General features: G+C 41.5%; 1 protein-coding gene across 2 annotated transcripts in view; it reads right to left on the bottom strand.

The window, feature by feature from the left end:
• SBF2 (SET binding factor 2) overlaps positions 1–24,204 on the bottom strand; it is a 571,734-nt gene that overhangs the window by 271,192 nt on the left and 276,338 nt on the right. For both annotated transcript variants that reach the window (XM_033928005.1, XM_033928006.1), the window contains exon 13: positions 19,807–19,905. In XM_033928005.1, the coding sequence (XP_033783896.1) occupies positions 19,807–19,905 (99 nt within the window). The remainder of the gene's footprint in view (positions 1–19,806; positions 19,906–24,204) is intronic.

The raw sequence follows: 24,204 nt of genomic DNA, 5'->3' as shown, positions 1-24,204 counted from the left end.
CATGTTTCTATGTTTCTAACAACAACGTTTGGACAAGAAGTTGAAATGCCTCCAGGTCAAAATATGACCTTATTAGTCTAAGCTTCTAAAGTAATTTAAATACCTTTGTGGCAAGAGCCTGGACCTGAGGTTCAAATGGCAAAAAATTGTCCACAATATCTCCCAGAATCTTAACAACAAACCCACAACATGACCTACTTCACAAGAAATAAAACACAGTGGGGATGAGTGAATCAGATGTTTAAAAAAAATCTGACTGACTCGCCTAAGCATTTCAGTCCCATGTAACATAGTAACATAGTAGATGACGGCAGATAAAGACCCGAATGGTCCATCCAGTCTGCCCAACCTGATTCAATTTAAATTTTTTTTTTTTTTTTTTTTTCTTCTTAGCTATTTCTGGGCGAGAATCCAAAGCTTTACCCGGTACTGTGCTTGGGTTCCAACTGCCGAAATCTCTGTTAAGACTTACTCCAGCCCATCTACACCCTCCCAGCCATTGAAGCCCTCCCCTGCCCATCCTCCTCCAAACGGCCATACACAGACACAGACCGTACAAGTCTGCCCAGTAACTGGCCTAGTTCAATCTTTAATATTATTTTCTGATTCTAAATCTTCTGTGTTCATCCCACGCTTCTTTGAACTCAGTCACAGTTTTACTCTCCACCACCTCTCTCGGGAGCGCATTCCAGGCATCCACCACCCTCTCCGTAAAGTAGAATTTCCTAACATTGCCCCTGAATCTACCACCCCTCAACCTCAAATTATGTCCTCTGGTTTTACCATTTTCCTTTCTCTGGAAAAGATTTTGTTCTACGTTAATACCCTTTAAGTATTTGAACGTCTGAATCATATCTCCCCTGTCTCTCCTTTCCTCTAGGGTATACATATTCAGGGCTTCCAGTCTCTCCTCATATGTCTTCTGGTGCAAGCCTCCTATCATTTTCGTCGCCCTCCTCTGGACCGCCTCAAGTCTTCTTACGTCTTTCGCCAGATACGGTCTCCAAAACTGAACACAATACTCCAAGTGGGGCCTCACCAATGACCTGTACAGGGGCATCAACACCTTCTTTCTTCTACTGACTACGCCTCTCTTTATACAGCCCAGAATCCTTCTGGCAGCAGCCACTGCCTTGTCACACTGTTTTTTCGCCTTTAGATCTTCGGACACTATCACCCCAAGGTCCCTCTCCCCGTCCGTGCATATCAGCTTCTCTCCTCCCAGCATATACGGTTCCTTCCTATTATTAATCCCCAAATGCATTACTCTGCATTTCTTTGCATTGAATTTTAGTTGCCAGGCATTAGACCATTCCTCTAACTTTTGCAGATCCTTTTTCATATTTTCCACTCCCTCTTCGGTGTCTACTCTGTTACAAATCTTGGTATCATCTGCAAAAAGGCTAAATTAAAGCGAATTTTCAGCAAAACTTACAGTCATAACATTTTAGGATGAGTGTTCACCTAGCTTTAGTTGCCTAAATTTAGGCTTGTATCTATTTTTCTATATTTAAGCAACTAATGCTGCTTGTTTTTCAGGCACATGGTGAAAATTGGTAGGCAGCAGCAGGAGATATTTCATTGAGGACAGTCTAGATTAGTGGTCTCAAACTCAAACCCTTTGCAGGGCCACATTTTGGATTTGTAGGTACTTGGAGGGCCTCAGAAAAAAATAGTTAATGTCTTATTAAAGAAATGACAATTTTGCATGAGGTAAAACTCTTTATAGTTGATAAATCTTTCCTTTTGGCTAAGTCTTAATAATAATATTGTCATTTATAGCTAAAGAGACGTATGATCAAGAAACTGTTTTATTTTACTTTTGTGATTATGATAAACATACTGAGGGCCTCAAAATAGTACCTGGCAGGCCGCACGTTTGAGACCACTGCTCTAGGTACCTTTCTTCTTAACTTAGGCACTAAGATCTTTTGAATATATTATCAGTCTTATGCAGGGCAGGATTAATTCATTGAAGGCCCCTAGGCACACAAGTACACTGGGCCCCCCCCTGCCCCACCCCACCATGTGCCCAGGCGGAAACAGGAAGCTGCGTCAGAGGGAAGCATTGGGCAAGCAGCACCGCTTGCACAATTACAGTTCCTGTTGCCTTTCTTACCCACGTCTCTTGCTTGTCTTACTTTCCGTCGATGGATGGGTGGGACCCGCATTGCCAATCGATGCTGGAGGGGCCCATCGCCGTTTGGAAAAAACAATGTTGATGCCCTCCTTCATCGGGCCCCCCCCTGACCATTTCGGGCCCTAGGCACGTGCCTATTTGGCCTATTGGTTAATCCTGCCCTGGTCTTATGGTCTTGCTCTGTGAAAAGGGGAATCTGCAGAGGTAGAAACAGTGCAGCTATGGACGAGGACTTGGTGTATACGCCATTTGAGCAAAATTTTTGGCAACTAACAATGTTTACTATGGGGAAGAAGAAAGAGAGGAGAAATGAAGAGGGCACATAAATGACAGGTCAATGTATAGGCCAGTTAGGAAACATTGTTTCAATTGTGTAATAAAGATCAGAAGACAGCATGAAACGCAATGGAAATTTTGAAAAGATTTTCGCCAAGAGTGATAATCGGGTTATGAAACTGTTTTACCTTACAGAGGTCATACAGGTATCACAACAATACATATTTAAGTTGATAAGAGTAAGTTAATCTTTTTGCAAACTGGTTTTCATAGATGGTGATATATACATTGGGTTGAAACTGATGGATACATGTCTTTATCTATCCTAAATAAATATGAAACTATGAATTATTTTCATTAAAAAACTGCGGGAGGTAGTCATAAACATCTACAATAGATCCGCTTTATACTAATCTGAAATCTCATGAGAAAAAAACAAGACTGCAAAGTTATGTCTAAAGGAAAAGGTTGGACTAAGGAACAGATTATACAGATTGATGGAATGCGTCTGGGGCATCATGTAAAACCTATACAACCAGCATGCCATTCATACTTGTTTCGTTTTTTTTTCAACCCCCCCCCCCATTCCTAGAAACATAAAGGAAATTGCATGTATTGTTTGTGACTTGAATTCTGCTTCCTATCTAATGCTGAAATAGAAGCATATCCCTTTGCTGATCACTGAAGGTTTTTTAATTTATTTGGCATCTTACTTTGATAATTCTTATGTAATTTGGTGGACATGAGTATTCACACGGGCAGTAATCTTCATTCTTGATCTCTCTCTCTTTCCTTCTCTCAGAAGAGATGAAGTACAAGAATGAGCTGCAATGCTATCAGTACAGAACAATTCAAACAGACCTTAATTTCCCAAAATACTATAATCTTTATAAGATACATGGCCTACAAACTTTTTTTCTCATGCTGCCTATAAAGATAACCACACTGACTCTATCCCCCACAGATTCATTGCCTGTGTAATTTCTTACATTCGTTGGAATTTGCCAAATAGAGGCCATAAGCCAGGGGTGTCCAATGTCGGTCCTCGAGGGCCGCAATCCAGTCGGGTTTTCAGGATTTCCCCAATGAATATGCATTGAAAGCAGTGCATGCACATAGATCTCATGCATATTCATTGGGGAAATCCTGAAAACCCGACTGGATTGCGGCCCTTGAGGACCGACATTGGACACTCCTGCCATAAGCACTAAAATAAAATACAGTGGTACCTTGGTTTACGAGCATAATTCGTTCCAGAAGCATGCTTTTAAACCAAAACACTCGTATATCAAAGCAACTTTTCCCATAAGAGTTAGTGTAAACTTGAACAATTCGTTCCACATCCCCCAAAACTTAATTACCATTAGGGACGCCTCCACCGCTGCCTCTGCCACAGACCTATCCACGCGGCTCCTCCAATTCTCCTCCTCTGCTGCTGTTCGCTGCCTCTTACTGCGGGTGGTGCTGGCTAAGCAAATGCCGCCGCCGCCACAGAGCCCGAATGGACACTTTTGGCTCTGCCGCTCCCGGACCTGCCCCACCCCCCCGGATGCCACTACCCCCTCTGCTGGGACTCTCAGGTGCTGGCTCACTACTGCCGGACACACCCCGACTCCCATGCTCCACCCGAGGCCACCGGTGCTGCTATCACCTCTTCCCCCACCTCCCCGACTGGCCCTGTCCTTACCCCTGCACTGCTGGGGATAGAAAGTGCCTGCCGCCGGTCTGCTGCTGAGCCTTGAGCATCTGCGCATACTCAGGCCTTCTGGATCTCACCCTCTCCGAGATTCTCATGAGATCTCAAGTCTCATGAGAATCTCGGTGAGGGTGAGATCTAGAAGGCCTTGGGCATGCGCAGATGCTCAAGGCTCAGAAGCAGACTGGCAGCAGGCCCTTTCTAACTCCGGTGGCACACGGGTAAGGACAGGGCCGGTCGGTAGATGGGGAGGAGACGATCGTGAAGGGAGAGAGCAGCGCCGGTGGCCTCAGGGGGAGTAATACTGTTGGTTCCCGCGGTCGGGTTGGGTGGGGGCTCGCAAATCGAGTCAATGCTCGGTTTACGAGTCAAAAGTTTGCTGAGTGTTTTGCTCGTCTTGCAAAACACTCGCAAACCGGGTTACTCATAAACCGAGGTTTGACTGTAACTTGGTAATTCTCTTTTGAATATTCTAACACAGGGGTCCTTTTACTAAGGCGTGGTAAACACTAATGCATCCGTAGGATATAATGGATGCGTTAGTGTTTAGCGCCCGCTAAAACGGCTAGCGTGCCTTAGTAAAAGGACCCCACAGTATTAACATTTCCATTCTAATATGAAAATAACACCATTTTAAGCATAACAATGATTTAACTAAATGTTAATTTATAACACACATTCTCAGCCATTTTTTAAAATATATGTGGTCCACTTTCAATCATTACAATATAGAATAAAATCATAATATGCATTTTATGATTTTAAAATGCACGAGGCTTGTGCAGATGAGGACAAAGCTTGCAGGGATGGAGTAAGGAAAGGGGCAGAATGGGGATGGGGACGGGAGCAAAATTTGTCCTGTGTCATTCTCTAGTATAAATGCCATTGTTAATGTGGATTAGTGGTAAAGGATGATTCTTGCTATACTTTTTTTTAATGATTTTTGCTACAGTCTCCAGAACTGACCACAGCAACTTAAAAAGATGTGCTTCTCTCCCAGTCCCATCCTTCTGTCCCTGTACAAAATCATCAACACCTGAAGGGATACAATCTTTTCTGTGACCGCCCTCCATCTATGGAACTCACTACCCGCTCACCTAAGAGAAGAAACTACACTTTGCCCTCCAGATTCTCGGGGGATAGGGACAGAGCCGGACCGCAAATGGTGAAATACCGCAAATATCTTCTAGTCTGGCTCTGACCCACTCCCACCTCCCTCCTGCCTTCCCCCTGGCATCTCAGCCTTACCTGGTGGTCTAGCGGGCTTTCGGGGCAGGAGCGATCTTCCTACGCTCCTGCCCCGTGCAGATCGCCAATAGGAAATAGCTGCCGTGAGTTCCCATAGTCTCTCGAGACTACGACGGGAACTCCTCACAGCCATTTCCTATTGGCAATCTACATGGGGCAGGAGTGTAGGAAGATCGCTCCTGCCCCGAAAGCCCGCTAGACCACCAGGGGGGAAGGCTAAACTGTGTGTGTGTGGGGGGGGGTTTCTTTTTTCCCCCTCCCCAAAAAATCACGAATATGTGAAATTGCGATTGCCGAAACCGCGAATGGGGAGGGGGAAGTGTAATCTAGACAGATTTAAGGGTCATTTGAAATGCTTTCTTTTTAACGATGCATTTGAACAGTAAAAGCTACGAGAAAAAAAACCTCTCTAGGTGGATTTAGAGGTAAATTAAAATGCTGCCTTTTTAAAGATGCAAGGTCAACTATAAGATCAACAAGTTACAAGTGCTTTTTCACCTATCGTTACTTCCCTATGTGCTTTCTTTTCCTCAAGAATTGTACTTCCACCCTCTTTCCTCTTGTTCCTGTTATTGAACTAGTCTATGTTTTATTATTCCCCCCACCCCAAATACTATGTTTCTCATACCCTATTTTATACCTTGCATTGAATATAAGATAATGCATTTTAATCAAAATTTTATTAAACTTGAAACTTGACTTGTTCCCCTTTTAAACACAGTAAAATAATAACTGGCAGCAGTCCCTACCCAGCCTCCTCAGTAAAGTGGTCAGTTATAACTACTGCTACATGCAGGTTATTGAGGTTTGAATTCCACCAGGAAATATCTTATGCCTTTGCAGCCTAAATGCTGAACGGGCCATTACTCATCCAAGCATAAGATGAGTGGAAGTGACACATATTCCCAACTTTAGCAGGACAGGTCCTACCACTAGGTGGACCAAGTATCTGCCTAGGGTGGTATAATTCCGGAGGCAGCAGAAGCCCGTTCAAAGGAGTGACATGGTAGGTCTTGAGAGCAGGCACTTGTTCAAGCCTCTGCACCAGCTCTGCAGACTCTACTTTAGTGCTACAAGACTAGGGGGCCCGATTCACTAACCTGCCCGATCCGTGTAGGGCCGATCAATTCTGGAATATTCTAATGAAGGCGATTGGAGGCATGCCCCATTCGCCGACACGGATCGCTAGGTAGCGATCCCGATGCATGCACAGACCATATACTTTGCCTGTAGAAAGTCTGCGCATGTGTTTGCTGTCTGTTTTTTTAAAACTTTTTTTTTACTGGCCCCGTGGGTGGGAAGAGACTGGACACAAGGGAAGAGAAGATGGGGATAAAAGATCAGATGCTGGACACCTTGGGTACAGGGAAGGGGCAATGATGGACCACAAGGGGGGTAACACAGCTGAAAATCTGCCTATGAAGACAGATACCCTTGGGCTGGTCCTGCAGTTTAGACAGATTTTTTTAATGTTGACTTAATTAGGAACATATACAAAGTCACATGACTAAAGTCTTGACCGTTGGTGCTACTCTTCACATATTTCAAACGTGTGCTAAAATTGCACCTAAATATATTTATCATGTGTCCCAGTGCTCAAAATGAAAGCCTTGACCATTGCCCTTACTGCTCTTAAGTTTCAAACTGGTGATAATTCATCCCATTTTGAGTTCAATATATGCATGTGTATTTTTCTGGAATAAGAGTCAAACTGTCCACATATTTTATTGGTCCCTTGGAGCAATGAGTTACACAGGAATGTGCAGTGTTGAGTACAGCTATAATGGGTAACTTATTCGTTCTGGAATTCTCAATTTTCCTTAGCCAATAGATTTATAAAAACAAATTGTAGAAGAAAACAGCGTACCAAGACAAAGCTTACATATCTAACATTATTGATTAAAAATCATATTATCTGGCACATTTCTCAGAATTCTTTTTCCTTGGCTGTTTTGGGGTTTTTTTTTTAACTCTCTGGGGACATTACATTTTTCTTTCTCCTCTGTCACTTCTATAACTTCTGATGTGCGCATAACAGCAGACAACAAATGGTACTCAGGAGTTAAAATGTCTCCTATTGCAGCACAAGCCTTATTGGATGACCTGGTTTCGGATTTTCAGGATAGTAATTTGCATTGCCTCGACTGAAAACGAATGCTCACGCCAGCAAGACGTATTTTATTGACTAAGGGCTCCTTTTACGAAGGTGCGCTAGCGGTTTTATCGCACGCACTGGATTAGCGCGCGCTATAGCGCACAGTAGCTGAAAATCTACCACCTGCTCAAAAGGAGGCGGTAGCGGCTAGCGCACGGGGCAATTTAGCACACGCTATTCCGTGCGTTAAGCCCCTAGCGCTCCTTCGTAAAAGGAGCCCTAATGTAACACCTGACTGCAGTGCAGAGTAATCAGCTCGAGGGCAAACTATGTCCCGACAACACATGTTTCAAACATTCTTTCTATACTTTACACTTGTAGCCTTGTTATTGGTCCCAGAGGACCACAAAATCTAGCTTAAAATATATTTAAAATAATACATATATCCTTATAACAAATGGATTAAGATATCACATTCTTATCTTGATAAAAACAGCATATTAAAAATGAATTACAAGAAAATCTAAACACATCCAAAACAACAAATCCTCTACCCCGACAACTCATCGTAAAGTGCCGCCATCACCCCCATTCAGGTCACCAAGGGATGATTGCTTTTGGGATGCCCTTTCAGATCAACCTGTGATTGCATCAGTGGATGGGGCATAGTTAGGGGTTCCTTCCCAATAGGCAGAGCAGAGGAAGGTGAAATAATTTACTAACAACCTGACTAGGAATGGCTTACTAAATATACGTCAAACTGGATAACAAAATATTCATAGTCTTAAATATTGTACAAAATAATGTGCTATAATGGCTGACAATCCATGTCCTCACTCTATACCAGTGGTCTCCAACTCCAACCCTTTGCAGGGCCACTTTTTGGATTTGTAGGTACTTGGAGGACCTCAGAAAAAAAGAGTTAATGTCTTATTAAAGAAATGACAATTTTGCATGAGGTAAAACTTTTATAGTTTTGGATAAGTCTTAACAATAACATTGTCATTTATAGCTAAAGAGACACATGATCAAGAAACTGTTTTAGTTTACATTTGCGATTATGATAAACATACCGAGGGCCTCAAATAGTACCTGGCGGGCCGCATGTGGCCCCCGGGCCACGAGTTTGAGACCACTGGTTTAGCACATCCAAACCTAAGTCGTGTTAAGCTGATGGAGAAACTAAGATCTAGATTCCAAAGCATAAACCGTGCCAGGAGGAAACTGCATGTGAATAAAAGTGTTCAAGAATTTGGCAAGAGCTGCAGCACTAGCTATATTTCTAGTAATGGTTATTCTTAATTCTTCTTTTCATTTTCTTTACAGATATTTTATTGGAAAGAAAAAAAAAAGGTCAGCCTACGCTCCTAAATTTCAAGAAAGGCTGTGGTGTTTGCAGATTTATGGATACTCTGTCCCTGTGGTCCTGCAGAGTTTTCTTTGAAAATCCTACGGTTGATTCATCGTTCAGCTAATTTGCCATAACTATGCCCTTTTTCTCTATAGGAAATAGTATGTACACAGTAGACCAGTGCAGATACTTTTCCCCATTGAGGGAAAGATGGAGGGGATGAGAGAAGAGACATTTTCAAATGGAAGTAAGTGCTCACCCTGAAGGATATTTACCTTGAGTAGAGAAGTAACCTAGTGGTTACAGCAATAAGCTGAAAACCAGCCATTCCCTATGACTTTAACCAAGTCACTTCACCCTCTATTGCAGGGGTGTCCAACCTTTTGGCTTCCCTGGGCCGCATTGGCCGAAAAAAATGTTTCTGGGGCTGCGCAAACGCGCAAACACTGCAGCAAGACAAAGGAGGGAGCCGGCAAGACATTAAACACCTGGGGGCAGCAGAGGAAAACACTGCATCGCCCTCAACAGGGGCCACACAAAATACTTCACGGGGCCGCAGGTTGGACACCCCTGCTCTACTGCCTCAGGTACAACCTTAGATTCTACGCATTCTGAGGACAGGGACATACCTCCAATAGCTGATGCAAGTCACCTTAAGCTACTCCTGAAAAAAGAGCACAAGATATATCCAAAATTCCATACACCCCCTTTTTTTTAAAGCAACATTTTCTGCCTCATCTGCTTACACTGCATTTGTACTTAGCCTGCATTGGTATGGAAGTAAAATATGTTATAAAGCATATGATGGTTATAAGACAGGGATAGTAGGACTCAAGAAAAATAAGATGTAGTGATCATAGAGGAAATGCAAGAAAGAGCAGGCAACCAGGTAAGTGTGAAGAGACACGAACAAGAGTTGGCAAAGAGTGTTCTTAACATGTTGATTAAAAGCATTTTGAGGTAGAAGAACAGGGTTAGATACTAAGAGAAAGGGAGAGCGGGAGACATGGGAGACAGATAATAGGATGAGAAGAGGAAACATTCTGATGGAACTCTGGTAGAGAAGACAAAAGCTGTGGAATATTTTGTCATGTCGTTATTTTTGCCTTTTGAAGAAATGATGTGCAGGACAAAGCACTTGATGGACTTGAGTTTCCTTGAATCTTTATCCCTTTGGGGAACAATAAAGAATCTTTTTGGTTTTGAATGATACATGTTTTGGACTCTTATTTGGGCTTGTAATTTTCTCACTAGCCACTCCAATAACAGCTCGGCTTAGCTGAGGGCAGGGGTTGACCCTGCACCCCGCCACAGTACTCACAAATTTGATAAAATATGTGCATATACTGCCACTCTGCACTTGCTCTGCTCAAACTAGGACCCCAGAAACACCTACCTATACATGTGACACACATTTAAGTAAGCTTCATTTTGTCAGTGCACATACATATTAATAAATATACCCCTGTACAATTTATAAAAGACCTTTTCTGTGTGTAAGACAGGTTTTATAGACAGTCGCTCAGAGGAAGGAAAGGCGAGTAGTGGAGTCCCTCAGGGTTCGGTGCTGGGGCCGATCCTGTTCAATATGTTTGTGAGTGACATTACTGAAGGGTTAGAAGGAAAAGTTTGCCTTTTTGAGGATTATACAAAGATTTGTAACAGAGTAGACACCAAGGAGGGCGTGGAAAATATGAAAAAGGATCTGCAAAAGTTAGAGGAATGGTCTAATGCCTGGCAACTAAAATTCAATTCAAAGAAATGCAGAGAAATGCATTTGGGGACTAATAATAGGAAGGAACCGTATATGCTTGGAGGAGAGAAGCTGATATGCACGGACGGGGAGAGGAACCTTGGGGCGATAGTGTCCGAAGATCTAAAGGTGAAAAAACAGTGCAACAAGGCCGTGGCTGCTGTCAGAAGGATGCTGGGCTGTATAAAGAGAGGTGTAGTCAGTAGAAGGAAGAAGGTGTTGATGCCCCTGTACAGGTCATTGGTAAGGCCCCACTTGGAGTATTGTGTTCAGTTTTGGAGACCGTATCTGGCGAAGGACGTAAGAAGGCTTGAAGCGGTCCAGAGGAGGGCAACAAAAATGATAGGAGGTTTGCGACAAAAGATGTACGAGGAGAGATTTGAATCCCTGAATATGTATACCTTAGAGCAGGGGTGTCCACACTTTTTCGGCTTACGAGCTACTTTTAAAATGACCAAGTCAAAATGATCTACCAACAATAAAATTTAAAAAAAACACAAAGCACACTGTATGCAAAGAAAATGTTATTTACCATTTATATTCTGAGTTTTTTTTAAAGAGGTCAAGGCAGGTGACTCTATGTAATGTCATCTCAGTAACAACCATACAAATATACCCCCTCCCTTTTTACTAAACCGCGATAGCAGTTTTTAACGCAGGGAGCTGCGCTGAATGCCCCGCACTGCTCTCGACGCTCATAGGCTCCCTGAGCTAAAAACCGCTATTGCGGTTTAGTAAAAGGGGGCCATAGTACAAAATATAGACAGCAGATAGAAATTCTCAAAACAAACACATTTTGATCACTAAATTGAAAATAAAATCATTTTTCCTACCTTTGTTGTGTGGTGATTTCATGAGTCTCTGATTGCACTTTATTCTTCTGACTGTGCATCCAATATTTCTTCCCTTCTTTCAGCCTGCTGTATGCTTCCAGACCTCATTCCCTCCGCCAACTTTTTCTTCCTCTCTTCCTGGCCCCTCCCCTTTCTTTCTGTCTCCCTGTCCCCCCTTTCTTTCTTTCTCCCTGCTCTCCCCCAAGCCACTGCCACCCCAAGCTCTCCCTGCTTCCCAACGCAGAAGCGTCGGGCGAACCATCATTCCTCTCCCCAACATCAATTCTGACGTCAGAGAGGAAGTTCCGGGCCAGCCAGGCAGTAATTGGCTGGCCCGGAACTTCCTCTCCAACATCAGAATTGACGTCAGGGAGAGGAAGGCTGATCGGCCCGGAGCTTCTGCATCCTTTTTACGGTGTCAGGATGCAGGTAGAACGCAAGGGCAATGCGAGTCAATCATGGAGCCTGGGATGGGCTCTGCGACTGACTCGCGTTGCCTTCGCGATTGACCTTTTGGGCACCCCTGCCTTAGAGGAAAGGAGGGACAGGAAGATATGATTCAGATGTTCAAATACTTGAAAGGTATTAACGTAGAACATAATCTTTTCCAGAGAAAGGAAAATGGTAAAACCAGAGGACATAATTTGAGGTTGAGGGTTGGTAGACTCAAAAGCAATGTAAGGAAATTCTTCTTTACGGAGAGGGTAGGGTGGATGCCTGGAATGCTCTCCCAAGAAAGGTGGTGGAGATGAAAACGGTGACAAAGTTCAAAAAAGCGTGGGATGAACACACAGGATCTAGAATCAGAAAATAACAGTAAATATTGAAGAACTAAGGCCAGTACTGGGCAGACTTGCACAGTCTGTGTCTGTATATGGCCGTTTGGGGGAGGATGGGCTGGGGAGGGCTTCAATGGCTAGGAGGGTGTAGATGGACTGGAGTGAGCTTTGACGGAGACTTCAGTAGTTGGAACCTAAGAACAGTACCGGGTAGAGCTTTGGATTCTTGCCCAGAACTAGCTAAGAAGAAAAAACCCAACAACAATGAATTTTTAGATTGAATCAGGTTGGACAGACTAGATGGACCATTTGGGTCGTTATCTGCCATCATCTACTATGAAGAAAGCCTTTATGAAATTCCCCCTAAGAGTGCCACAAAACCCACATGGCAATCCCTTGCTATAAGGCAGATTATTTAATGAAATTTCATTCTAGCAGAATTTATATTTTTTGACTTGGAACTCTTTACAAGGGATTTGGAAACTTGTTGTAATGGAAATTTGTTGATCCATCAATTATCTACTAATATCTGTAATTTTTTTCTACTTTTTCAGAACACTTTTTAAAAGCCTGTCTTTTCCTGACTACAGCATAAACAAAGAAAAACTTGCTTTTAAAATATAATTTATACTGCTTCTGTAATTCTTGTTCTAATTTAAACCTCATTGAATGCTTGTTTGCAATGCTAATGAGTTGAGTTAAATCCCTTTTCCAGACCTCCTATGAGCAAACCCCTTGATTTTCATTAATGCTTGATCTCAATGATGGATTTGCTCCTCAACATAGTTTTATAGTGTCTCAGTAAGGGTTTAAAATCAGTAAACAATTCTTGCAGTCTCCTTGGGTGACAGGACTCTTAAGGTCACTGCATCCAGAGCACGGATTCCAAGCTGTTGGTATGACACTTCCACATTTGGGGTCACAATCTTGGCCAGAAGTACAAAGGTGTGTCATTTTGATGTGCCTTGACAGGGTCACTGGGGTTATGGCTGAAAAAAGATTGGTAAGCTCAGGTCTAGAGGCCGATGGCCCTTCCATGGAAGACTTTCTACAGGTTACGTGCATATGTAGAAATCGTCTTCGTAGAGGAATCCTTCTGTGGTTTTCCAAATAGCAGAATTTTCTTGGGTTTGCAATTCTCAACAGTAATTCAGATGATCTCTCTGTGCTCATGACTACATTCTAGCCCAATGTTTGAACTCTTTTTGACTGTGATCAGAATCTAGACACAAAGAACACTTGGTATACATGTTAAACTGTGACAGAGCTTTTTACTTTGGGGCTGGTGAGGAAAATGCTCTGATGCTCATAGGAATTGAATGAGCATCGGAGCGTTTAACCTTACTGGTCCGCAGCAAAAAGCTCTACCATGGTTTGCTAAAGAGGGCCCTAAATCCTTCTCCTGCATTTTAGACAATGTCTAAATCTTTGGCATCATAAATAATCCCTGTTTTAAATAAAGAATATAACAAAGAAGTATGTACAATTTAGAGAGGGTTTTTGTTTTTACGTTGCTTGCTTCAGCTGAGCTGAAAAACTTAATTGAACAGCTGGAGACCACTGTGTGCAGGAAGAGCCATGAATGTTCAGAACTTTACACTGCAATCTGATCTGTGGGAAAGCACTTCTGTCCCGGCACCACTGGATGACATCACCCACCTGTGTGCCTGACTCAATCTTTCTCAACTGAAGAGAATTTCTACACATGGAACATCCTTTATAAAAATTACTCCCTACATGACTAAACAAAAAGAAATGTTAGCAATTCTGTTCTTAGATTTTAGGCACATGAACATAGAGGGTCTCTTAAGAAAGAACTAATGGTTATTTTCAAACAGATAACCATTTCTATGAAGCAGCATGTTAGTCATGAATTCTGTGCTACTCATCTGAAAGAGTTTTGCTGTACTGCTGCCTGGCCGGGCCGGAACTTCCTCTCCGACGGCAGAATTGACGTCGGGGAGAGGAATGCTGGTCGGCCCGACGCAGGGAAGCAGGGAGAGCTTGGGGCGGCGGCGGCTTTGGGTCCTGTTACCCGATGGCGACGGCTTGGGGGCCTGTTCCCCGATGGCAGCAGCAGTGGCTTGGGGGAGGGCAGGGAGAAAGAAAGAAAGGGGGCAGGCAGGGAGACAGAAGGAAACAAGGGAAACAGAAAAAAAGAAAGGGAGGCAGGGAGAAAGAAAAGGCAGGGAGAGAGGCAGAAAAAGTTGGGGGAGAGAATGAGATCTGGAGGAGAGGAAGCATACAGGTTGATGATGCATAATCAGAAGAAGAAAGTGCAACCAGAGACTCATGAAATCACCAGAAAACAAAGGTAGGAAAAATGATTTTTTTTTTTAAATTTAGTGATCAAAATGTATCTGAATTTATATCTGCTGTCTATATTTTGCACTATGGCCCCCTTTTACTAAACTGCAATAGCGGTTTTTAGAGCAGGGAGTGAAAGCAACGCTGGGAATTCAGCGCTGCTCCCTGCGCTAAAAACTGCTATTGTGGTTTAGTAAAAAGGGAGGGGAGTATATTTGTCTATTTTTGTATGGTTGTTACTGAGGTGACAGTGCATAAAGTCATCTGCCTTGACCTCTTGGAAAAAACCCCAGAATAGGAATGATAATTAACATTTTCTCAGCGTACAGTGTGCTTTGTGTTTTTAAAATTTTTTTATTGTTAGTAGATCATTTTGACTTGGTCATTTTAAAAGTAGCTCGCAAGACCAAAAAGCGTGGGTACCCCTGCTATAGATCTTTCATCTCAGGAAGCCAAAAGTATGTTGGAAGAAACTTCCATAAATTAGAAAAGAAAGATAAAAATTTTTAGTAATCTAACTTTGAGATTCTCAACTTTTAACATGAATTTAAGTACTAGCTTTTTAAAATCGGATCTACAATCCATAAGTACTGAATACTGTAGACTTTTGGGGTGCTGATCTGTGTGCTCATATGGGAACAAAGGCAGGCTTCAAATATTGCTAGAATTTGTAAAGGAGGTAGAACCCCTGAAATAATAACCTACACTAAAAATGTGGGGGTAAAGTTCAGTAGGTGCAGTCAATAAATTAAATTAAATGTTAGCACTAGGGCTTAACTTAATATGTCTATTCAGCTCTATTAAAGTACCGCTCAAGAAAAGAGTGCTTACATGAAACAAAAGACAAAAAACAGCTATTTGTATAAACCAGTGGTCTCAAACTCGCGGCCCGCCGGGTACTATTTTGAGGCCCTCGGTATGTTTATCATAATCACAAAAGTAAAATAAAATAGTTTCTTGATCATACGTCTCTTTAGCTATAAATTACTATATTATTATTAAGACTTAGCCAAAGGAAAGATTTATAAACTATAAAGAGTTTTACCTCATGCAAAATTGTCATTTCTTTAATAAGACATTCACTAATTTTTTCTGAGGCCCTCCAAGTATCTACAAATTCAAAAGGTGGCCCTGCAAAGGGTTTGAGTTTGAGAGCACTGGTACAAACAAATTGTTTAATATCATATAGCAGTCACACAAAAACCTGATGTTTGTTGTTTTTTTATACTTTATTTATCATTTTTCACTATTTTAACAAACATTTAAAGACCTTGTACAGAAAAGATTGCCAATTAGGCAAAATTTCAATTATACATAAAAAGGAAAAAGAAAACAAAATACACATTTTTTAAGCAATCTCCAGTCCACACAAAGAGGATCCAAGATTTTTATGAGTGATTAATACATATTACATTATAATTCAAATTTAAGGAAAAATGAATATCCGATGGCTGTCTTTAATCTGGGTGTCACATTATATTCTAAGTTGTTGTTCGTTCTTTAGCAAGGCACTTCAAAGTGAGAAAATTAGTTAGATGTAACGGGTCAAAAAACACATACTTAATCGAACCATATCTAACTATACATTTGCAGGAGAATCTAAGAAAGAATATTCCCTCAATTGAAGTTACTGTGGGCTTCATCAATAGGAAATGGTGCCTTCGTTTTTGAGTCTCCTTGGTGACGTCTGAAAAAAATCTGAATTTTTAGGCCAAGAAACTCCTTAATGTCTATTTTTAAAGAACAGTCTCATCACCCAATTCATATCTGGTGATAGAGCTACTGTTGCCAAAAGGGTTGCGGGCTTAGCCAATTCTCTTTCTGAAGTTTCCAGGATCGCAGTTACATCTAGCTACGATTCCTGTTGAACTTGATCTTGGCCTAGTACTTCACTAGGCCAGGGGTAGGCAATTCCGGTCCTCGAAAGCCAGAGCCAGGTCAGATTTTCAGGATATCCACAATAAATATGCATGAGATAGAATTGCCTCTCAAGGAGGCAGTGCATGCAAATCCATCTCATACATATTCATGGTTGAGATCCTGAAAACCTAACCTGGCTCCGGCTCTCGAGGACCGGAATTGCCTACCCCTGCCCTAGGCAAATAATACACCTAGGAGAAAGATGGTATTGATTCCTCAGGGACATTAAGATTTTCAATGAAGTATTTTTTTAACATTTCCCTCGGAGTTATGGAAAAGACCTTAGGAAAATTCAATATACGTAAGTAATTAGCACAGTAATTGTTTTCAATCGCTTCCATTTTCCTCCTTAGGTTCATGTTATCCTTTATCATGACTTCTTGTACTTGTTTAACTTCTGTAACTTCTTTTTCTATTTTTTCAACATTAGTTTTTACCAAAGTCAGTTTGTTTCCAAATCTTAACTCTTGATTTTGTTCAAACAATTTCTTCTCTACTTCTTTTATTTGTGGATTTAAAGAGTTGGTAAGTCCCAAAGTGCGTCCATGGTAACTTCAACGGGTTTCTCAACAGCAAAAACATGCTCATGTTTAGTTTTAGGAAGCTCACCTTCCCTATTTTCTGCCTTCTGGTCTTGCTTCTCCTGTCCCTTCGCTGTTCCGACCACAGGTTCCACTTTAGGACTTGATAAGTCTATCAAGGAATCTACTGCTAGGCTCTCAGATAATATAGCCTCTCTGTGGAATAGGGGGAGGATCTCAGCGTGACCTCCAGCCCTTAGACATCCGTCATGGCTTCACTCTGCACCGTTGGGTCTAGCGGGCGACTCCCCGTTGGTGTAGACTCCTGTTGAAGGCGACTCAGGAATTGTTCTATTGTCACTAAAGGGGGATTTTCCGGGTGCCGTGAGGCTCCAGCGGCGTTTCTACCCCCTTCATTTTGGCATCTCAAAGTGCACAGACCAAACTGCGTAAACAAAACAGGAAAATTTCACTGCACACGCGAACAGCCCAGAGCCTCCTTCCAGTCATCAGGTACTCGCAGCCATCTTGGATCCAAACCTGACGTTTAAGGAATTAAGGTCACATGTTGAGTGAGTACAAACACTGTGTATCCATTCCTGAAATAAAACAAAGCAGACTTTTTTTCTGTCTTCAGCTGACAGGTTTATCCTTTGGGTCCTATTCAGCCAGCCTGCTGAAGATCTGTGGAGCTCAGGATTCTGTGCACTCAGCGCTTCCTCAACTTGGTCAGAAGATTGAGCGCAGGCTGTTAGACACCAATAGCATTCCTTCAGGGCGCTAACGGTGCCGGCTGCAATTGTTTTTGTTTTTTGCCTCCCCCCTCCCTACTCTTTGGGTTTTGGCCAGGTACTAGTGACCCGAATTGGCCACCGTGAGAACAGGCTACTGGGCTTGATGGACCATTGGTCTGACCCAGTAAGGCTATTCTTATGTTCTTCTTATAACACATGTATCCCTGAAATTGCTGTTCGCTGTCAACCAATGATTTCTAATCTCAGCGTGCAGTGAAAGCAGCCAGTTTACAAAGATACATGTTGAAATAGTGAATGAAGGAAATTGATATTTTCCCAATTTACACAAGTATACCTGCTAGTTTGCAAACTGCTAATTGTCAACAGAAACCACCATCTTTATTATTTTCATTTGAAAAGGGGAAGCACCTAACAGGGGATTAAGGAAAGTGAACTCCCTTAATCACACTTGTAAACTAGCACTTTAGACAAACTTATACATCGAAGGGAGCAGCTGTACATCCCAATGATGAAACCCTGGGTCATACATGTGCATTCCTTTTATGAAATGAGAAATACAGAAGTACATTTCTGACCAGCCCAAGCCACATCCCCAACAATCCAAAAACCCTCAAGTGGAATGCAAATTTGGTTCAAACATAAAACTAGAATGCCTCTGTGAGATCATGTTGGAACTGATGACAACCACCTCCTCTCATATAAAACATTTTATATTGAAGACAGGAGATCATCAGTTGATCTGATAACCAGCAGCCACAAAATCCATCTGCTATGTAATATTGGGACTTGGAATTTTCATTTTCATAAACAGTAGACATGTGATGCATAAAATCACCTATGGCTTGGTATATGTTCCTAGCTCTCTTGTGGTAGTCCAACATATGCTTGAACAGTGTTAGAAATAGCATTTTATATTTGTATTTATAAGTGGTGATGATTTATATCTGTAAATGCTGGTTGTCGGAAATTGGGTTGCTATGGGTAGGTATTTACAAATATAAACCACAAATAGGTCATCTAAAATAAGAGTCTTAGGGGCCAATGCTCAAAACCTAACGCTAGTGTTAGAGGCCATCAGCACTGGACTAGCATATGTAAATGTGTGCAGAATGTTCAGAAGGCTCTAGCGCAGGAAACAACGTATTTAAATGTATTCAAATGGAAGCTAATAAGGTAATTTGGTATTCCCTTCCAATACACAGTGAACAGCGCAGAAATAAACGCTGGAAACTTATTGCCAGCTTGGTGGTGGCGTTACTGATTTTGAAGAGAGGATTTCTCCAGAATTTCTCATTTTAGACTGGTGGTTTTGTCTTCATTTAGAAGTGGAAGGAAGCTTGTGCAGAATATAAACACAGATAGTAAAAAAATAAATGTGTGTGCAAAACTGAAAGTGCAAGTAGACACTTCTATTTGAAGATGCAGAAGAATGGCCCCAATGTGTGCTTGTACTTCTGGTCTTGCCTGACCACGTGCACAAGAGCTACACTTACTGCGAGACTCTTTACGCATCCACCCGGCACATTCCTTCTCCTTGCTTTCGCTTTCAACGCATGCTTATAATTTGAATACCATTTTCTTTTAGCATTGATCTAGGTCTCTGTGCAATTCTTGCACTGTGGGGTCAGCTCTGCTGGCTTTAGCGCAGGGAATTTTTGTGATGTGGGCTGGCCATTGGCCCTGATGGTCTGAGGTTTCACGCTAAAGCAGGGGTCTCAAAGTCCCTCCTCGAGGGCCGCAATCCAGTTGGGTTTTCAGGATTTCCCCAATGAATATGCATGAGATCTATGTGCATGCATTACTGTCAATGCATATTCATTGGGGAAATCCTGAAAACCCGACTTTGATTGCGGCCCTCAAGGAGGGACTTTGAGATCCCTGCTTTAGCGTGAAACCTCAGACCATCAGGGTCAATAGCCAGCCCACATCACAAAAATTCTGCTATTAAAAAAAAAAATCTACTGCTTTGTCAGGCAATGAGAAGCCTGGCCTTTTTCTCAAAAACTTTAGTCTACATCGTGAGGTATTCTTATTACATAATTACATCTGCAAGTCTTATTATCTCAAGGGGCATCTGATAGGCAATGAAACAAGTGATCTGTGAAATGAAATCAGCAGTTCAATACACTTACATTCTTGAATAGTTGCTCTGCAAGTTCTTTGACATGTTTCATCATCTTCTGGGGATTGTTTTGTTCAACTTTAATTCTCTCAACATCAAAGGCAACCAACTATTGTAAAGCAAAATTTAAAATTAAAAAAAGCAATATTAGAGCTTTGTGATGCACAACAGATTTTCCCTCAAACAGTTTATATAAAATCTCACTTGCCACTGATTATATTGAATAAAGATCTACAATCTGTACTAGTAAACAGGGCTGTGGAGTCGGTAGATAAATGTTCCAACTCCGACTCCTCAGTTTTTTGTACTTCAGACTCCGACTCCAGGTACCCGAAATTTCCTCCGACTCCGACTCCACAGCACTGGTTAATTTTCAGATCATTAAAATGGAATGTCAAGTTGAGAGAAATGAGCATTTTCGACACCACCTTCTTTTTGCTTTTAATCAAGGTTCTAAGGCTGCAGAAGCTGCTCGCAACATTTGTGCTGTGTATATAGTGGGTGCTATAGCTGAAAGAATCGCTTGTGATTGGTATGCCAAGTTCAAAAATGGAGTCGGTAGATAAATGTTCCGACTCCGACTCCTCAGTTTTTTGTACTTCTGACTCCGACTCCAGGTACCCGAAATTTCCTCCGACTCCTCGACTCCGACTCCACAGCCCTGCTAGTAAATATACTGTATATTTATTTTCTAAGAATTTACAAGGAAATTTTCAAAGGGATTTCTTTAGCTCAACAAAACAAAAATATCTCTTTCATGCCCCTTCCTTTCCATATGCTATATTTATTTGGTATTTGTTATACCACCTTCAGCGATTGCAAGCAGTGTACAATTTAGAATATCAGAAAACTGGCACATGTGCTGAAAAGGAATTCCATCCAAAACAGAAACTTAACAGTACAGTGGGAAAGTGTCAAAGGGAAAGGATAGAAGAAAGCAGGAAAAGGAAGGGGTGAAAAGGCAGATGTCGCTCAGTGAACCTCAGGCATCCCTTGACCAGGGGTTAAGGTTAAATGCTATGGACAATGCTATGGGGAGAGTGTGGCACAGTGGTTAAAGCTACAGCCTCAGCACCCTGAGGTTGTGGGTTCAAACCCACGCTGTTCCTTGTGGCTCTGGGCAAGTCATTTAATCCCCCCATTGCCTCAGGTACATTAGATAGATTGTGAGCCCACCAGGACAGACAGGGAAACATGCTTGAGTACCTGAATAAACTCATGTAAACTGTTCTGAGCTCCTCTGGGAGAACGGTATAGAAAATTGAGTATATAAATAAATAAACAAATGAGCTTTTAAATTTACTGCGAAAGGGTTCACTATGAAGGGCACAGGGAAGAGAGTTTGATAGTGAAGGAGCTAGATAGAAAAAAGATGATTGCCGGGTTGAATCAAGCCAAGTCTGGGAAAAGGGAGGCAGACAGAAGAAATCCTGAGGAGGAATGTAGATGATACGCTGACTTGTAAGGTAATATTGATGAGGTGAGAAATGGGGGAAGGCCAATTTGAATAGTGTAATGAGTTAGAAGTAGTATCCTCAAATCAAAACAAAATTTTACAGGAAGCCAATGTAAGTTGAATAAGTGGGATGAAGTATGTTCTTTTTACGTAAGGTGTTATAATAAATTTCATTCAGAGTGTCCACTGGAGTGCGACATGAGAACTGACTGCTAATGTTGGGCTGGGAGCCTTGACCCTGGTGAAAATTTGGAAACATGTCATGTCGGTGGAGGCGCTCCCATAATGCACTTTAAGAATAAGATACATTCTTATGCATCTTCTATTTATTACTGCTAAGTTTGCACACAAAAAATGCTGCATTTGCACTTTATATATAAGAAGAAGAAGTTAAAAAATATACAAAAAAAAGGATCCATTGAAGATATTGGCTCATATTATCCTTCTATGAACTCTAAATAAAGGAAAGTGAGCCCTCTGAGGATTCTACATACTTTAGAAAAATATTCAGTGGTTTATAAGATAGTACTATGAATATGTTTTGATATGCTGGGAAGATTTGGTGATTTCTGAATATTTGAAAAGTCCCAGATGAAGTTTAGCCAAATAGTGAAGTGAGTACATAGGTATTTAAACATCACCCCTCTTCTACCTTTCCTCCAAAGTATACATATTGAGATCTTTAAGTCTCTCCCCATATGCCTTATGACGAAGACCACTAACCATTTTAGTAGCCTTCCTCTCTAGACTGATTCCATCCTCTTTATATTTTTTTGAAGGTGTGGTCTCCAGAATTGTACACAATATTCTAAATGAAGTCTCACCAGAGTCTTATACAGGAGCATCAATACCTCCTTTTTCCTATCGACCATACCTCTCTCTATGCACCCTAGCATCCTTCTAGCTTTCACCATCGCTTTTTCAACCTGTTTGGCCACCTTAAGATCATCACATACTATCACACCCAACACTCAAATCCTGCTCATCTTTCTTGCACAGAAGTTCTTCACCCCTTAAATTGTACAGTTTCCTTGCGCTTTTTTTCCAGCTTAAATGCATGACCTTGCATTTCTTAGCATTAAATCTTAGCTGTCAAATTTCAGACCATTCTTCAAGCTTCGCTATTCATACAGATTTTGGTATCATCTACAAAGAGGGCAAATCTTACCTGACAGCTCTTCAGCAGTATCACTTATAAATTTGTAAAAACCAACAGGCCCAAGAACTGAACCTGGAGACACACCACCAGTAATATCCTTTTCCTCAAAGTAATCTCCTTTAACCATTACCCTCTGTCGTATTTCACTCAACCAGTTCCTGACCCAGTCTGTCACTTTGTGGTCCATCCCAAGGGCACTCATTTATTTGATGCCTTGATACCTATAGAAAATGATAGCAGTAAGGCCCATCTAGTCTGTTTTAAGTCATAGCCTTTGCTATGACTCTTTTATAAGGACAGATCTTCTGTGTTTATCCTATGCGCTTCTAAATTCTGTTTTTTAAAAATTCACCTTGTTCACTAGAGGGCTACTGCATGCATCCACCACCCCTTCTAAGAAAACCTTTTTTCAATGATGTTCCTCAGACTACCTCTCCCCTTTGAGCCTCATATCATGACTTCTTGCTCTATCAAGCACCTCTTTCTCCTGAAAGAGGGTGCTGGCTTCTCATGATAATTCTGAGGCACTTCAATGTCTTTATCATATCTCCATAGTAAACATACCTAGATCTCTAACTTATCTGCTAAGAATTTGTGTGCACATCTTGCACCATTCTGGCACTTCTTCTCTGCAGAGATTTATAATCTAATTTAATCAATGGTTTATATTCCACCAACTTCTCAGAGTCCAGACTGGATTACAAAAATGCAACATGCAAGATACAAATTTTAAAAAGTCAGTTTAAAATTTGCTAAATAAAAAGCTCTTTAAACTAGACAAGGCTTCAAAAATCTTAATTCCATAGGTAAGGTGTTCCAAATTGTCACGGCCTGATAACTAACAGAACCTTCAAGTACTGTTTTTCACAGATGGGGAAAACAACACAGGGGCAGAGTTTGAACTCAACATTCTAGGTTTAGTTGAAAAAGAAAACAAATGAATTAAACACTCTGGATTCAAGCCTTCCAACGATTTATAGATAATGCAAGCCAATTTGAATTCTATTCTCACAGAAACTGGCAACCAATGCAGTTTAATCAACAATGGAGTAGCCCTATCAAATTTATGAAAATGAAAAATCAATCTTGCAAAAGCCAAAAATACTGATGTGATTAGATGATTTGGCCTTTTCTGGTGTACATATTCCTTCTGCGGTGGGAATATGTGTTGGCAACAAGAGTTTGAATTGGTCCCTCCAATTTTATTAATCACACACGGTGAATGTAAGTCAGAACACACTGGAATCCAAAGATGTAGTAGCTGCTATCAGATATCACACAAAATCTTGGTTGAAAACGGGCAGTTCTGGATCCCAGACACAAGAAAAGGGACTAAAAAGTGAATGAACAACGAGCAACTACAAAAAAACAGCACAAAGGCTTAAATAACTGGGACTAATTCTTTATTCACAAAAGACCCCAAGATTTGTCTACGACAGAAAATACAAAAAAACTCAAATCACTAAAAGAATGATTAAAGCTTAGACAGTGTTCAACTAATGGTGCATTGGGATTTTTCCTCCTATGTTCAATTAGTCTCATTTTAACTTTTCTGATGGTTTAGTTTATATGCAGAATATGGAGTCCACCCTTTTACTAAGCTACACTAAAAAGGAGCCTTTGCCATGACTAGAGTATGGGTTTCCCACTTGCTGAGGTCATTATTAGTGCGGTTATAAAATGGTCATTAACTAATTTCCCATAATGCATGGCCATTAACACCACCTATTGTCTAGGCCAGAGCTGCTCATGTCCGGTCCTCGAGATCTACTGGCAGGCCAGGTTTTCTGGAT

Source organism: Geotrypetes seraphini, chromosome 19 (genome assembly GCF_902459505.1).
Source record: "Geotrypetes seraphini chromosome 19, aGeoSer1.1, whole genome shotgun sequence".
NCBI lineage: Eukaryota > Metazoa > Chordata > Amphibia > Gymnophiona > Dermophiidae > Geotrypetes > Geotrypetes seraphini.
This window is presented reverse-complemented; position numbering and strand designations above follow the sequence as displayed.